Raw genomic sequence first — 14,635 nt, 5'->3', positions numbered from 1 at the left:
CTGTAGAAAATCCACCCCATAATCTGCCATGTGTGAACGCTCCCCTAACGGGGTGGTCCCATCACAGCAACTTATCTCTTATCTTGCACCTGTGCTACCTCCCCCATACAGCACTTTTCCTTTTCTGTATCCTGCTGGGTATTATTTGTCCCTGCCCTTGTATCTCTGTATCAGTGAAAGTCTTTTTAGACTAGATCAGTGTTCCCCAACTCCAGTCCTCATGGACCCTCAACAGGTCATGGTTTCAGGATTTCCTCAGTGTTGCACAGGTGATATTGTCAGTGCATCAGACATTGCCACAGGGGTTCGTACTATAGGACTAGCCAAACCAGAAACTTGCTGCACACTGATGAGGAGCAATCACCCCAAAATAGCTGTCTTTGTATGATATTCTGGCTTGGTTTTCAATTCCCAGTTATTGTTATAAGGCTTGTATAAAGAGTCTGACATTGACTTGCAGGAATGCTGCCTTACAAAAGGTGGTGCTGCAGGGGTATTGTTCCACTGTGCCTTGTGAGATATATATTCAGTGATAATTAGGAAATTATAGTACCAGTTCTGGTGGTGCAATGCGCCACACAGCTCTGCTACATGCACGTCATATACACACACAGCTCTGCTACATGCGCGTCATATACACACACAGCTCTGCTACATGCACGTCATATATACACACACAGCTCTGCTACATGCACGTCATATATACACACACAGCTCTGCTACATGCACGTCATATATACACACACAGCTCTGCTACATGCACGTCATATATACACACACAGCTCTGCTACATGCACGTCATATATACACACACAGCTCTGCTACATGCACGTCATATATACACACACAGCTCTGCTACATGCACGTCATATACACACACACAGCTCTGCTACAGGTGGTGGTTAGTATTTTGATAGCCTAAAAATCTGAGCTGTTCGGGCTTCATAAGGGCTGGGGTTGGGAAATGCTGCACTAGATGATTGCTGGATGCACAAGCGCCCAACAGTTGCCCTAGTGATTATTGCTCCCGCGCTTCCACACAGCGACAATCATCTAGTGAATGGAGGCAGAGCAGCTGGAGATCGCTTGCGCCCGCCTTCATTCACAGTAAACAGCCAGTCTGGCCCTCACTGATCACTTCGCTGTGCTCGACTATCTCAGCTTGGTGCATAAAGTGCTAGTATGCAGGCTGGGCTGCCCCTCCATTCATACAATTCCACTGACAGCAGCTGTTCTCTGCTATTCCTTCACCTTTTTGTCATCTGATCTCCCCCAATGCACTGGTAACAGGAAAGCAGCAGTATTTGAATGCAGCTCTTGTTGTGACTAGAGTCGAACACCCTCTCTGCAGGCCAGCTTCTCGGCTTGACCCAGTTTGTGGCTGACTATTGCTGCCGCTGCGCACATAGCTGAGCCGTGTCCTCACACATACTTCCTGCATGTTTCTTTCTCTCAAAAAGTAAATAGATGAAACTCAAGAATCCTGCGGCTTCAGGCTGGAGCGCCGCCAAGAATCAGATCCAGTGATGTCATTACTACACCAGTTCCGCTCTGGCATGTGTAGCGCGGGCGAGCTGCTTCTGGCACTTCCCAGGACTTCATTCACATTATTTCTCCTTTTTAGGAGGTTGTCTGTAGTGGGAATTTTGAGCTTTTGTAGTGCAAAGCTTAAATGGGAACCTATGCTCACTGGTTCTGGACCTCTTGCTGCTCCTGTTGTCGTTGCCAGCTCTATGTACATAGTACGGCCGATGATGTCCCATATACAGGCTGACCGCTGCAGCCAATCCCTGCGCATCGCCTTGGCCTGTGATTGGCGGTATACAGAACGTTACCGACTGCAGGATGTAAAGACAGGCGGCACTGAAGCTCCCGGCTTCCAGGGCCGATGAGTATAGGTTCTTTGATTTTGTATCAGAATTGCCCGCTGATTTAAAATATAAATGTAACGGGGGGACCTTGTATAATAAGAGTTCTGCAGCTTTCTAAACGACTTTGATCAATTCTTCACTATTTTTCTGTGCTTCAGCGATTAGGAATACAGGGTTAGTGAAATTAAACTTCCCCCAACTCTGAGGCCTGTGAAGGGCGGTCTGCTGCTCCAAATGAGCTGAAATATGGACAATAGCCATTTGTGCGGGGAAAAAAAAAATATTAGTAAAGTTGCCGATAGGTGGCGCTGTAGCTATGCAAAACACAACAGACAGATGTTCAGCAAGTCCTCCCCCCCCCCCCCCCCCCCCCCTGTTTTTCAACAACGCTCTCTATTCGCAAAACTGTTTGCCACCACTGAATGTAGGGGGCAGCGTTAATTACTACGACGTGCTGACAGATGTCCTTCAGATTTGACACTGATGTCGGTCTGTCATGGCTGACCTGGGCCGCTGCTACGCCAGCTATAGCTAGTTTATTTATTTTATTAATCAGTAATGGTGAGTACGTTTGTCTGAAGTGGACGTTGTTCACATTTTGTCTCATTTTGGAACGCTCTTCAGAGGCCTCTTCAGTTGGGGAGGTTTAATTTTGCCCACACTGTTTTTGCCGTCTATCCATCCTGACCAAGTACTTGTCACAGCTGAGGGTTTGTCACAGTTGTTTCAAGTATAGATAGTTCTTTGATCTGAATGGCCTAAACCCAGACTGATTCATTGTTTCAGTCTGACGTCCAGGTCGTTTAGTCCCGAGTGCTTTGGCTGGATACAGTTGTGACAAGTATTAGGTCAGGACGGGGTATGGGGTTCTGGATCCAAACAGTGTTTCATTTGTAGCAAGCGAAGATCTTGCAAAGCAGAAACACAACTGTTTCTAAGTGTGTTATACTGCATAATGTTTCATTCTCCTCATCATCCTCATTTATTTTTGGTAGCCCGAAAGGATAGACCCAAGTGCATCCAGGCAAGGATATGACGTGCGCTCGGACGTGTGGAGTCTTGGAATTACGTTGGTGAGTAGTGCTCTTCACTGCTACGTTTTAGGAGTTGGACTCCTGCTGTTGTTTGTACCAAGAGAGAGCCGGCTTGACTGCCTCAGAGGGATCTGACCACCTTCAGTAACTGCTCCACGACTTTATTAACTTTCACTATTCCTTTTTGTTCTTCTCATTATTCACTCAGTCTTAAAAATATATATACACTACCGTTCAAAAGTTTGGGGTCACATTGAAATGTCCTTATTTTTGAAGGAAAAGCACTGTACTTTTCAATGAAGATAACTTTAAACTAGTCCTAACTTTAAACAAATGCACTCTATACATTGCTAATGTGGTAAATGACTATTCTAGCTGCAAATGCCTGTTTTTTTGTGCAATTTCTACAAAGGTGAATAGAGGCCCATTTCCAGCAACTATCACTCCAGTGTTCTAATGGTACAATGTGTTTGCTCATTGGCTCAGAAGGCTAATTGATGATTAGAAAACCCTTGTGCAATCATGTTCACACATCTGAAAACAGTCTAGCTCGTTACAGAAGCTACAAAACTGACCTTCCTGTGAGCAGATTGAGTTTCTGGAGCATCACATTTGTGGGGTCAATTAAACGCTCAAAATGGCCAGAAAAAGAGAACTTTCATCTGAAACTCGACAGTCTATTCTTGTTCTTAGAAATGAAGGCTATTCCATGCGAGAAATTGCTAAGAAATTGAGGATTTCCTACAACGGTGTGTACTACTCCCTTCAGAGGACAGCACAAACAGGCTCTAACCAGAGTAGAAAAAGAAGTGGGAGGCCGCGTTGCACAACTAAGCAAGAAGATAAGCACATTAGAGTCTCTAGTTTGAGAAACAGACGCCTCACAGGTACCCAACTGGCATCTTCATTAAATAGTACCCGCAAAACACCAGTGTCAACATCTACAGTGAAGAGGCGGCTGCGGGATTTTGGGCTTCAGGGCAGAGTGGCAAAGAAAAAGCCATATCTGAGACTGGCCAATAAAAGAAAAAGATTAAGATGGGCAAAAGAACACAGACATTGGACAGAGGAAGACTGGAAAAAAGTGTTGTGGACGGATGAATCCAAGTTTGAGGTGTTTGGATCACAAAGAAGGTTTGTGAGACGCAGAACAAATGAAAAGATGCTGGAAGAATGCCTGATGCCATCTGTTAAGCATGGTGGAGGTAATGTGATGGGCTGGGGTTGCTTTGGTGCTGGTAAGGTGGGAGATTTGTACAGGGTAAAAGGGATTCTGAATAAGGAAGGCTATCACTCCATTTTGCAACGCCATGCCATACCCAGTGGACAGCGCTTGATTGGAACCAATTTCATCCTACAACAGGACAATGACCCTAAACACACCTCCAAATTGTGCAAGAACTATTTACAGCAGAAGCAGGCAGCTGGTATTCTATCGGTAATGGAGTGGCCAGCGCAGTCACCAGATCTGAACCCCATTGAGCTGTTGTGGGAGCAGCTTGACCGTATGGTACGCCAGAAGTGCCCATCCAACCAATCCAACTTGTGGGAGATGCTTCTAGAAGCGTGGGGTGCAATTTCACAAGCTTACCTCAACAAATTAACAGCTAGAATGTCAAAGGTGTGCAATGCTGTAATTGCTGCAAAAGGAGGATTCTTTGACGAAAGCAAAGTTTGATGTAAAAACAATGTTATTTCAAATACAAATCATTATTTCTAACCTTGTCAATGTCTTGACTCTATTTTCTATTCATTTCACAATGCATGGTGGTGAATAAGTGTGACTTTTCATGGAAAACACAAAATTGTTTGGGTGACCCCAAACTTTTGAACGGTAGTGTATATAATTTTTTTTTTGTTTTAAGTGGTCCCACATTGTATCTACTATGTGTCGGTGTCATCTAGCTTCCTCCGAGGTGGAACTTTTCGGCAGAGGAACAAAAGCCCTTTTAAAGGGAGCTTATCATGTCCTATGAGCACAAGAATTAGCTTATCGGCTCAAAGGCTAGGTGCCACTGCGTCCAGTACTTTTCTGGCTCCCCATTACTTCACTGTCAGTGTGGGAGCCTACTGCTCAGCACATTGAGCAGACTCTTCTCTGCTTTCAGTGTGTGCACAAACCTAGAGAACAGTGTGTGTGTCTGTGTGCGTACTGAAAACGGAGACCGCCGACCAGTGGACTGACAGCGAGGGACCGAGACCCTAGGAAAATCTATATAGTGCACCTCGGACTCTGCAATACCTCTCCTATGACCCTCATAGGATATGACCGGTTCCCTTTAACAACCTGTAGTCTTTGTGCAAGATCATTACTTTTATAAAATGGGCTGTTAGTATCCTTTCAGGCCTAAATCTCGTTAGGGACTATTGCTCTCATGACTAAAGGTGGCCACACATTAGACCATTAGATAAATATTGCCTGAAACTACAGATTTCAATGGGACTGGCCGACCATTTAATGTGTGTACAGGCCTGTGGGTGAGTGTCAGGAAGAGGGAGATAAGCCACCACCAAAGGTGTCTGTCAGTGGTATAGTCCCCACTTCCCGTTGAGAGGAGTCTGGAGTAATAGTGGTCAGTCGAACGCTCCGCTATCTATGCTACATAGCTGCTTTAACCCTCTACCACATGTACTACAGGGTGTGATGGCGTCTGCTGGGTGCATCCTACCGCAAGGCCCAACTACCTCTGGACGTAGATGTTGAGAGATATCAAGTGACGTTTCTGACTTTGTAATGTGACTTCTTATTGGCTCCTTCTCCATTTGCACAGTATGAACTGGCGACAGGGCGGTTTCCGTACCCAAAGTGGAACAGCGTTTTTGACCAACTGACGCAGGTGGTTAAGGGAGACCCTCCGCAGCTCAGCAACTCTGACGAGAGGGAGTTTTCCCCCAGTTTTATCAACTTTGTCAATCTGTGGTAAGTTTGGGAAGGATTTTACTCTTCAGCCATTTCAGTCTTAAAGTGACAACCTCTTAAAATTAGTTCAGATTTTTTTTAATCTCACGACCGCCCATACCTGGAAGGCAGCCATAACGGGTCCCAAAATGTGAGGAAAATGACTTCAGGATGCATCAGGGCTTAATCCCAGGTATGGGCTGTCAGGAGACAAACCCTTCAACAGCAAGGTTGGCTTAAAATGCATTTGTAGTTCTTGCATTTATGGCTGATTTTGTAGAGAATCAACTGTTGGCAGTTTATGGCGAATCGCAATCTTCATGCAGAGGTATCTTAGAGCTTCTGGTGTTGACCTTTTTAGTCATATTGTTAGGGGTTTGCAGGTTTATGGCTGCTTTCTTCCTGAGACTGTAAGGATACTGAGGTTTTGCTGCAGTACCACATAACCTATGGTAGGGTGCGTTCAAGCGTGGCGGATTGGATCCGGATTTTCTGCAGCAGCAAATTTGCACCAAAATCCCCACTGTATTTCACCCCCTCAAATTGAAGGAATGAAGTCTGCTGAAAATCCCCACCAAATGGGGCTGATTGATTTATTGATTTATTTATTTTTTTCCCGCTGTGGAAAATCAATAGCAAATTCACCGCGTTTTGAAGACACCCAGACTGTTCAGGAGAGAAAGCAGCTATCTTTTTCTAAATTCCAAAACACACAGCCCGTTCTCTTCATCTGGTTAGTAGGTAATATTGACCCCGGGTTGGCTTGAAGGTTCTCAGGCTGACCGGGAGTCAGACTGCTTAAATAACAGGAGAAAAGACACTTTTTATTCCATAGTTGGTACCGTGTAACTCCATGTCTACGCTCAGTCGCGTTTCAAAAGACACTTCTTTATTGATCACGGCTTGACAACCATTTTAGTTCGTTTTTTAATTTCCCAAATTCTAATTTCAATAGAAAACTATAAAATCTTCTAAAAGTTTTAAATGATTAAGGAGTTTTCATAGAAAAACTGTCTAAAAACAGAATGGAAAAAAAAACCCCAAGTTAGAATGCAGTATTTGACTAATTCCTATAAATAGAGGAGTCCATTAAAGGATTTATTGCAGCAGGTTACATTTTTTAGGTGTAACTTCACTGCCACCTGCTGGCCAGTTAACGTTTTACAGAAATCAAATAATTTTGACAGTTTTTGCTGCCACCTACTGGTGAGGGCTACCAAAAAACTATTTTTACTCCTCAATGACCGGCTTATCTTATCAGCAGGTGAGCCGCTGTCACTTCAGTGTATACCAGGCAAAGTGTCATATGTTGTTTAGCAGCTGTACCTGAGACTGAGCTGCTCACAGGCCATGTGACTGATGACCTTGGTGTCACAGCCCTTACCCAATTCTACTGATCCCCAGGCAGCAGACTGCTGCTGATCAACTGATGGCTTATCATTTAATAGTTTACACCCAGAAAACCCCTTTAAGTGTCCAGGATTAATGGTTTTTCCGCAGTTGTCTAAGCTGCTTTATTTTGACCAAAGTAAGGCAACACATTTCGCTATCATACCGACAGCTTCCTCAGTACGTAATTGTGAGAACACCATGTTAAAGGGAATGTGTCAGCAGAAAATCTATTGTGTAAATCAAGTTTCTATGTTTAGACATATTAAAAAAAAAATTAATATGATCTATAAATCTATATTTAGAAAGGGGAAACAAATCTTCTAGTACTTCAGTTTTCAAACTAGCCAATAAACCTAGTAATAGACTAACACGTCCTGTTCTGCAGAGAGAACTTCTTCAACAGTTGTCTCGTTATTATCATAGGCAGGAATAAAATGAAAGGTAATGCCTATATAGAGATAACAATGGGTGGTGGTCACAGATCACCTCCTCCCCTCCCTGTGCAATGACCGCTGCATAGGTTATAGAGCATGTCTAGAACACTCTTCCATAGAAGTCATTGGATTCCCTCCTACAACCAAAGAAGCTGCTTTTATAGCAGATCTCTAAATGCTAACTGCAGATCAGGGAAGTTGGCAGCCCCCATAGTCATGAACAAAATATAGAATGAAAAGTCTAGAATCAAAAACTTAGAGAAATAGAATATATTTAACAATCTGATTTTAATTTTGCTACTGCAACGACCAATGCGCGAAGCTGGAAGAAGCAAACCAGCAAGGCCACACCCCAGCCCTCATCGCCCATGTGAAGCACACCCGGGCACCATTCGCACCACCCAAGGCAGCAAGTATCAAAGACTGGGATGGCAAATTATTACAGATAAGAAGATCAAATCAAGCGTGGGTGGTGAGAGTATATAGCAGAGCTGTATGCAGGCGATCAGGCAGACAACCCGTTGGATCACGTACGTCAAGTAGAGCAAGAACTGGGCATTCTGGAGGAAGAAGTCACATGGGCCTTGAAACAACTACCAAACAGGAAAGCTCTGGGCATTGACCACATACCTGCCAAACTGCTCAAATCAGTGGCAGTCAAGATCCTAACCGACCTATGTCAAAAGATCTGGAGCTCCAAATCATGGCCCAAAGACTGGACAAGATCTGTCTTCGTCACACTTCAAATAGAAGGTGATGCTCAAGAATGTTCCAATTCCCGCCCCATCGCCCTCATACCTCACGCCAGCAAAATTCATTTAAAGCTCCTACAAAAACGCATCGCGACAATTGTTGAACGGGTGTCTTTTCCGTGTAAACATTGGAGATCTCCTTGTCTCTATGCTGCAAGATGGTAGAAATAATACTTCCATTTATTTTTTTTATTCTGAAAATGAAGAATGTATGTTCCCCAATTTGCTATGCTTAACTTGACAAGTAGTTTGTGAAATAAATAATCAAATATATGTCTTTTTCTCTCAGCCTTACAAAGGACGAGTCTAAGAGGCCAAAGTACAGAGAGCTTTTGGTGAGTAACTTGTTTTAATTAAAAATAAATGTTGTGCTTTGGGCAGAGCTCACCCATGACTAACCTTTAAATCTATTGCTTCTAAGCAATTTGTGTGGCACAGTGAAGCAATGCCATAGTTGAACTGAGTGCTGCAGGTGCTAATGGCTTGGAAATATGGTTGATTGGCTGTGGACTGGGCACAAATAAACGTGCAGACAGGGAGATCAGTGTGGTAGAGTGAATCTTTGCCATGGTGGGTGGTAATAACCTGTGGCATTTAGGCCAGATGCACATGAGCAGAATTCGTTGCATGCCACCCACAAGTGGCAGTTGCGTGGCATACACAATGACACTGCATACTTGCTGCTGATTGCCATTCGCCATCCTAGTGTGTATGCTCGTGTAATCCGCACCACGATTAAACATGCTGTGATCTTTATTCCACATATATTTTGGGCAATGTCTGTGATCGGCAGCATGGGCGCCTATGGCAGACTGGTATACCGACACGGTCGTGTGAAGGAGTCCTTAGGGGAAGTGAGGCTGACTAGTGTAGCAATTTTTGGGGCAAGTAGTGGCTGGCTGTGGAGTGACACAGTTCAAAATATACCTACCGCCAGGGGGATCAGGATGCCTCCAGATCACATAAAAGGCAGAAACCACATTTCTGCAATCATATAGATTTTTATACGTCTTTTCAGTGATCGTCCTCATAAAGAGCAATGTGACACACCTCCAGATGGGACAATAGTGAATCCATCACAATCTAATTCTTTTATTTCATTACATTATAATGGTCGCAGCCGGGACAAGCTTACACATTTTAAGTCAATATAACTTTATAGCTCATACAACTACAATATGCCAAAAGTTGTATAGAAATGACCAATGTCGTCACATGAAGAACTAATGACTCCAGTGATGATCTTTAATGACTACAATATTAGACGTTCCATTAATAACAAGTACGTGGTGTATATGATTTTATGCCATGCTGGCGATTTTTAAATAAATAAATAAAAACCTTGTTTTTATAGCGCCAACTTATTCCGCAGCGCTTTCAAGTAATTTATTTATTACCCCAGCAAGCTGGGTACTCATTTTACCGACCTTGAAAGCGGCTGAGTCGACTATCTGTACCACGCAGGGATTGAACTCGTAACCTTCAGGTCGTGTGCCAGAGCTTAAAACCTGTAGGATGCACCATCAGAAAACTTAAATTTCTGACCGTTTATCTGATAGTACAGAGTCGGCACGCATTAATTCTTCAGCATCAAAACCTTTTTCAACTCTCCGCCATGGCAATCTTTAAACAACAATCACTCTTTTTGGTTTAAAGTTAGTATCAAAACCCCTTTGGGGATGGCGGTGACTGGCACACAAAATAACTCTTGCGCTGCCAGGAAGCCCTGTGGATTTTTCGGTCTACAGATCCTGTGCCCTCTAGGTTTAAATATAAAAACTAATATATTATTAAAGTTAGTAATTTGCTTTAATATCCCCTAATCCATAATGGGGGTGTGGCTTTCACAGGACACTCGGGCTGGTTGCACGCGAACAGGTCCGATTCCACATTTGGGAGTCCGGAGCGGAGTCCAACCCTGTGCCTGGCCGGTGACGACTCCTTCATCTGTACTGCAGATGGCTGCAGGGAGCCGCCATCAGACATGTGCAATACAGATGGCTTTTTTTTTTCAAATCTATCTTTTCCCCACAATGCCAATTTGCAGCAGGGCTGCTGGTTGGACGGTTTCCATTGATTTCAGTGGAAGCCATCCGCATGGAATCTGCGCAAAAATAGACCAGTCTGCGTTTTGTTTTTTCTGCGAGCAGAAATCGCATTCTCTGCGAACATGCGACTGTTCTATTTTTGCTAATACTTGTGGAATGCTGCAGATCGTCCGTGCTGATGACTATCATGGATTCCGCAATCCAAAACCATTCATGTGCAGCCAGACTTATACACACTTCTTCATTAGTATCATACTTACTAGGCATAAGGTTTATGGTGGATTCACACGAGCGTTTTTATGTGCGTACAATTGTGCGCACAAAAACACACCTATTAGAACCATTGGTTCCCTATGGCGTGTTCACATGTACGTGTTTTACAGGCACGGCAATATTCCCCACAGTGAGTCCCCTTGTCGCTGTAATATCTTCTTCAGTCGTATCACCAAAGACCAAAAGGAAATTATGGATGACCCTTTATCCTCTTATCAGTCAGGTGGTGGGTTTTAAGAAGAAACTACTGAAAAAGTGTGTGTGTGTGTGTGTGTGTGTGTGTGTGTGTGTGTGTGTGTGTGTGTGTGTATGTATATATAATATATCAACTGTACACTTTTTTTTTTTTCTCTTTTGGGGGGTGTCGGGGGTTGGATAAATGCATGTATTTGTATAGTGTAGGCGGACTGGAATGACTTGTGTATATTTGAACTTCAGTTTTGGGGGTGGGAGAGTATGAAATCCATAAACCTGTCCTAGATGGTGGCAGGAAGGATGTAAATATTTTTTCTACTCTTATAGAACTTGTCTCCCTTGTTCTGTCCACAGAAACATCCTTTCATTGTGATGTATGAAGAGCGATATGTGGATGTCGCCACTTATGTCATCAAAATCCTGGATCAGATGCCAGCCACTCCCAGCTCCCCGATGTATGTCGATTGACTCTGCTGCCACACAAAACTCTAGCGAATGGCAGCAAACAAAACGTAAAAGAGGAAGAAAGGACTGGGAGCGAACCACATGCAGATGGAGATGCCACCAGTTGTGACTTTTTCCTCCCTCCCTCCGGCACCACGTGCAATAAGATCTGTGTTTGTTTCCTATCTTTCCATTGTGTCTGTACACTAAAGTCCCATGTAAATTACATCTCGTTAATCTGCTGGTCACATAGAGCTCAGCCGGGGACTGAAACGTGTTGTCTTTCTGCCCTTACCTGCTCAGTGGAACCCGGTGAGACTGGAACAAAACCATCTCCGCTGCTGCCCAAACTGAAGGAGGCGTTGTGAGGCTCACCCCTAAGGTTTCCCCGTCTACTAAGGAGTTGAGAGACCTGGTGTCATCATCCAACGCTTCCCGACCCCCACTCTCCCAGAGGGCTGGGCAAGGCAAAGAATATGAATTATATATAAATATATATTTTTTATTATTTTTAAATAAAAAAAACAAAAAAAATTTCTTCACAAAGTGCAATAGGTTAACCGATTCTCCGCCAGGTGGTCCTGCGACGGATCAGGTCTGGACACACGTTTTTATTTTTCTAATTTTAATTTTTTTTTCTTTGCCCCCTCTGGCAGAGAATAGAGTTGATTTTGAATTTTAAAAGAATCCTATTATGCTATAATTTTAAGTTCTTGCGAGTGTCGGTTAAATTTATTCTTTTTTTTTTTTTTTTTGTAAGACTCAATAGTTTAAAAAAAAATCTCTACCAAAAAGAAATTATGTTGCATTGAAGAAATCTAACATTAAATATTAAGAGATGGAGTATATCGCATGTTGTTGAAATGGCTTCATTTTTCTGTATAAATTGATAAATTGTACAGACTTTATTTTTTTCCACAAACTTGATTGCTGTAGTGTATAATTTTTATCTCTTCCTGTGAATTATATACTGTGAAATCCCTTGATCAAAAAGTGTCACTGCCCCATCGCTGGGAGCCTCCATTCTAGAACATGCAGAGACGCGTATTATCCAGAATTACGGTATTTGTCTGAATACATGGGGATAGTTTACTACTACTTTCCAGTTTAACATCTCCCGAACAAAATGTGCAGCGACTATAGATGGTAATGACTAAACATTTAGGCAAAAGCAGGTAAAACAAAATGTAAAGTTTTCTTCCCACAATCCTTTTTTATTTTAAACACAGAAAAATTGTATGGAAAATACTACCCCAATGACAAAAAACTTGGAACGCCGTGCATCCTTCTTTTCTTTACACTTACACTTTACAATGATTTGCAAATCCCATATATTATATTCACAATAGAACATATCAGAAGGTGAAAGCGAGACCTTTTTCCATTTCAGTTTTTTAAAAAGTAACTTATTTAGAAATTGGCAGTAACACATCTAAAAAAAAAAGTTGGGGCAGGGTCATGTCTACCATTGTGTAGTGTTCCCTCTTCTTTTTACAACAGTCTGGGAAGTGAGGAGACCAATTGCTGGAGTTTTGGGAGAGGAATGTTGTCCCATTTTTGTCTGATGTAGGACGCTAGCTGCTCCACAGTTCTGGGTCGTCTTTGCCGGATTTTCCGTTTCATAATGCATCAAATGTTTTCTATTGGTGAAAAGTCTGGACTGCAGGCGGCCGGTTCAGCACCCGGACTTCTCTTCTGGGAAGCCATGCTGTTGTGGTGGATGCAGTATGTGGTTTAGCATCGTCTTGCTGAAATATGCAAGGTCTTACCTGAAAGTATATCTTGTTCTGAAACCTCCATCTACAGCTCAGCATTGATAGCGCCTTTCAAGATGTGCAAGTTATCCATGCCATAGGCACTAATGCAACCCCATGCCATCAGAGATGCAGGCCTTTGAACTGCACACTGATAAGATGGATGGTCTCTCTCCTCTTGAGTCTGCAGAACACGGCGCCCGTGGTTTCCAAAAATAATAAAAAATTTTAGTTCATCTGACTATAGCACAGTTTTTTCCTTTTTGCTTCAGTCCATTTTAAATGAGCTTTGGCCCAGAGAAGAAGCCGGCGTTTCAGGATTGTGTTGATGTTTGGCTTCTTCTTTGCATGATATGGCTTTAACTTGTATTTGTGGATTGTACTTCACCGTTCAATGATTTCTGAAAGAATTCCTGAGCCCACGCAGTGATCGGTATTACAGAATCATGCCTGTTTTTAATGCAGTGACACCTGAGGGTCCGTAGATCTTGCACATTCAATATTGACCGTTGGCCTTGTGTGTATGAATATCTCCACATTCTCTGAATCTTTTGATATTATGTACTGTAGATTGCAGGATAGTCAAAGTCTTTGCAATTTTGCATCTGAACATTTTTCTGAACTTGTTCCACAATTTTTAGATGCAGTTGTTCAGATTGATGAACTTCCTGAACATCTTTGCTTCTGAGAGATTCTACCTTCACATGGGTGAGGTGAGGAGGTTTCTCGACCCGATAAAACACTTGCTGACAAGCTCATTATCTTTTCTCTGAAGTTCTGATCCTCCAGTGCTGCTTTCAATCTCATCAGAGGATCGGCAAGTGTTTTCCAGTGTTTTCAATTGCAAACCTCACATTGCACGGCATGCGATGTTTGACTGTCCAATGGAAAACCATGGGCTATGCATTCAGTGGGATGTGGAAAAAAAAAGTAGGACATGCAGGGAAAACCTCGCTCATGTAGAACGTCTTTCAAAAGAATGGAGTTCATATTCGCGCAAGTTTTGTGCATCTTGAAAACAATTGGAACCACACTGATCTGCTGCGGCTGTCACTTCCCTGCAGTGCAACAAGACGTGTTTGATACAAAACCTCCTTGCATCTGCGGTAAAATCGCATGTTGGCGAGCGCTATATTGGGCTGTATTTCACAGCCCGATATCGCACTCGCCCGTGTGAAATTGGCCTTTAGTGTAAAAAAAAAAAAAGTTGACCCCAGCTGTTTTTTATTTTTCCAGCCTTTTGTTACCCTATTCCAACTTTTTTGAGATATGTTGCTGCCATTAATTGCTAAATGAGTTTAATGTCATATTAAAAGATTGTCATTTTCACCTTCTGATATGTGTTCTATGATCTGTTGGGGAAAAATATGGTTATGAGATTTCCAAAATCCCTGCATTCACTTTTTTCTTTAATTTACATTTTACACAGCGTCCAAGTTTTTTGGAATTGTGTTGGTATATAATGTATACAAGCTCCAGCCACTACACAGGGGTCAGAGCAGCTGCTTCTACTCTGACTCCAGTGCATGCTGGCACTGT

The 14,635-nt window shown here is 42.9% G+C and overlaps 1 protein-coding gene across 2 annotated transcripts in view; it reads left to right on the top strand.

Annotated features, from left to right (window-relative positions):
• The window catches only part of MAP2K4 (mitogen-activated protein kinase kinase 4), a 48,405-nt gene extending 33,980 nt beyond the window's left edge, over window positions 1-14,425 (top strand). For both annotated transcript variants that reach the window (XM_066587258.1, XM_066587257.1), the window contains 4 exons: window positions 2,867-2,944; window positions 5,677-5,825; window positions 8,672-8,717; window positions 11,253-14,425. In XM_066587258.1, the coding sequence (XP_066443355.1) occupies window positions 2,867-2,944; window positions 5,677-5,825; window positions 8,672-8,717; window positions 11,253-11,366 (387 nt within the window). In that variant the 3' untranslated portion in view covers window positions 11,367-14,425. The remainder of the gene's footprint in view (window positions 1-2,866; window positions 2,945-5,676; window positions 5,826-8,671; window positions 8,718-11,252) is intronic.
• Window positions 14,426-14,635: the final 210 nt, after the last annotated feature.

Source organism: Eleutherodactylus coqui, chromosome 13 (genome assembly GCF_035609145.1).
Source record: "Eleutherodactylus coqui strain aEleCoq1 chromosome 13, aEleCoq1.hap1, whole genome shotgun sequence".
Lineage (NCBI taxonomy): Eukaryota > Metazoa > Chordata > Amphibia > Anura > Eleutherodactylidae > Eleutherodactylus > Eleutherodactylus coqui.
Note: the sequence above shows the minus strand (reverse complement) of the source record. Positions and strands in the feature narration are given on the sequence as shown.